The sequence below is a fragment of the Rutidosis leptorrhynchoides genome, chromosome 1 (genome assembly GCF_046630445.1).
Source record: "Rutidosis leptorrhynchoides isolate AG116_Rl617_1_P2 chromosome 1, CSIRO_AGI_Rlap_v1, whole genome shotgun sequence".
Taxonomy (NCBI): Eukaryota; Viridiplantae; Streptophyta; class Magnoliopsida; order Asterales; family Asteraceae; genus Rutidosis; species Rutidosis leptorrhynchoides.
Window position 1 is genome coordinate 52147559 of NC_092333.1, and position 3170 is coordinate 52150728.

At 28.9% G+C, this 3170-nt stretch overlaps 1 protein-coding gene across 1 annotated transcript; it reads right to left on the reverse strand.

The window, feature by feature from the left end:
* Window positions 1-2346: 2346 nt before the first annotated feature.
* LOC139868220 (uncharacterized) lies at window positions 2347-2841 on the reverse strand. Its single transcript, XM_071856572.1, has one exon. The coding sequence runs from the start codon at window positions 2839-2841 to the stop codon at window positions 2347-2349; it is 495 nt and encodes a 164-aa protein (XP_071712673.1).
* Window positions 2842-3170: the final 329 nt, after the last annotated feature.

Below are 3170 nucleotides of genomic sequence, written 5' to 3' on the forward strand. Positions count from 1 at the left end.
TTTATAAATTATTTTCTGACCTAAATAATTAACTTAAATGTCATAATTTAGTGGAGAAATATTTATATAGCTTAAATAGCCTATTTCCTATTTTTTTTATAAATATATATGTATACCGTATATATATATATATATATATATATATACTGTTTTAATTAAATAAAATATAAAAACGTATTAAATATCATAAAAAATATTTTTTCTAGATCTCACATTACTTATTAATATTTATCATGCATAATACATAATTTAATAAACTCAATACATAATTATTATATATATGTATATGTTCGGCCGATTGAAAATACAAACAAATTAAATAAAATTGTTAAATCAACTCATAAATCTGAAAAAAATAATTTTTATAAAACTTATTAATCATGTAGCTAATCATCATGAGTTTATAAAAATTTTATGAAGTGCAAAAACATTTATTCGTTTTTGTTTTGGGGTTCAGCCGAAAGAAAAAAAGAAGAAAAAGAAAACCGAAAAAGAAAAGAAAAAAAGAAAGGGAGAAAAAGAACTTACAAAAAAATTAGGGTTTTGTGTGTGCTCACAAATTTTTGTGAATGAAAAATAATGAGGGGTTAAGGCCCTATTTATAGATTTTTAATTGCTTGGGCTCCAAGATAAATACAATTTAATTAATTAATAAAAAAAAATTTCTTCCTTTTTTAAATTCGACCGACCTAGGCCCTTTTTATTTTTTATTTTTTTAATTTTTTTTAATTAATGGAACATTCTAGATTTGGTTGCATTTTATTTTCTTTTATTTAATTAACATAATTTATTATATATATTTATTTATATTTTTTAGTATATATATATATACATATATTTTTAATTTATAAATTTTACATTTGTTACCCATTACTTAATCATTTTATATATATACTCATATTTATATTTTATTTATATTTTATTTAGACTAATATAGAGTATATACTTTTTAATACACAATATATATACACTTAATAATTATAATAATAATAATAATAATAATAATAATAATAATAATAATAATAATAATAATAATAATATTATTATTATTATTATTATTATTCGGGTTAGGGTTACATTAAATAATTAGGGTTTACACTAAATGATTAGGTTTAGGGTTTAGTTCATTAATGACGAGCATTAATTACTTCATTTAATACGTCCGGATAACAACCCTAATATAAAGTACGAATCAACAATGAAACCCTATGGGCATTATAGTCATTACCGAGTGGAAAAATGAGGGTTGTTATAGTTAGCATTAAAATTCACCTTAACAAATAAAAATTCATAAAGACTATTTCTAACCCTGTTTGTGACATCACGAGCAGATTTGCACTTTTTGGCCAAAAAGTGCAATCTGCATGTGACAAGGCCGTATCAAAATTTGACCCTCAATAACCCAAATTGTCACATGTTGGTGTCAACAGCAAGAGTCGATTTATTAGCGTCTTGGCTGTTAAAGCTTAAATTGAACTTTAAACATGTTTAAAACTCATGGAAATTTGATTCTACCATTTTCATTACGTCTCACACTTTTTAACTTACTTATTGGCCTGATGTCTACTCGGAAGCAATTTTTCTATCCATAGAACATTGAGATGGAGGACTTTTTCTACTTTTGGGGTATTTCACTCTTAGTAAAAAAAATTACTTCTCTTTATTATAGGATAGAGGAATGATTGTCTACATCTTACCTCTCTCATACCCCACTTATGTGGGATTGAGTTTTATTGTTGTTGTTGCGTGTCAAATGTTGGTGTCAAATTTTGTAAGTCCGCCAGTTTTTTTATTTTCTTTTTCTCTTTTGAATTAATTAAGTAATTAAAATAAAATACATATTAAATGTTAAAAAAGAATATAAGTTAAGTTTTCATTAAAATTCGACATTACATAATTTAACGATTACATCAGATTTAACTACATAGAATTAATAAAACATAAAATAAATGAATTCGTAGTGCGAAATGTCGTTGGAAGGTTCCATATATGCTCGACTAGATCCTCGGTAAGTTGGTTGTTCACGTCCATATCCATTATTTCTCTTACGACGATGTATCGTTCTCTTCTTCTATTTGGTACACGTTCCATACAGTTCTCCATATCTTCGGTAGTGAATCGTTCTTCCCATTTAGATAGTGCAAATCCATTATATTCAAGAATCATGTTATGTAATATGAGAAAACAGTCCATTACTCTTCACATCCTGTTTACTGACATAGTGCATGAAGCTATGTGTAAAATATGAAACCAACCTTGAAGAACCCCAAATGCCCTCTCTACGTCCTTTCGGGCACTAGCTTGAAATCTAGTAAACTTAATCATTGACTCTTCAGTGGGACACGATTATCCTTTTATTAGAGTCGCCCAGTCGGGATATACATCGTCTGCAAGGTAATATCCTTTGGTATAGTTATGACCATTTACCTCAAATGGTGCGGATGGTGTTGTTCCCTTCTTGAGATTATCAAATAATGGGGATTGGTTCAAAACATTTATATCATTGCTGGAACCCGTCATTTCCAAAAAAGCATGCCAAATCCATAAGTCATATGAAGCAACTGCTTCAAGCTTGAGGGTCAGTTTCTGGTTATCACCCTGGGTGTATTGTCCTTTTAAAGCAACAAGACAATTCCTCCACACCCAATGCATACAAACAATACTCCCGAGCATACTCCTAAAACCATGTCTCTCCTCGTGTGCACTATATAATCTTGCAACATTATGTGCATTTGGCGTTCGCGTGTATTCACTTTTGTACAAAGTGATGACACACATGCAAAAACAATCTAGACATAGTATTGATGATTTCTCACTCATTTGCAAATATTCATCCCACATATCGGGAGTGGTTTCATACGGCAATTGGCATATAGCCGAAGTACAATTTTGTAAAGTAGCATTAGTAGGCCTACCGATAGTATTATAACGTTGCGTGAAATAACTAAAATATTCGGAAATATTATCACTTTGTAAATTAGTTATACATTGCACAATTCGGAGGAATAATTGTATCCGCATAAGAAAATGCCTTTTGAACTTTTTTTGCGGATACTTTGGTGTCTCACAAAAATAATCTCTCCACAATCGTTCTGCAGCCTTGATGGGTGTTGTGCATATACATCTTTTACCCTCTAAATTTATATACGATTCAAATACTACAAATAAGC

Bases quoted from the DNA above. Each gene is read 5' to 3' on its own strand.
- LOC139868220 (XM_071856572.1), bottom strand. From the start codon at position 2,841: ATGTGGGATGAATATTTGCAAATGAGTGAGAAATCATCAATACTATGT.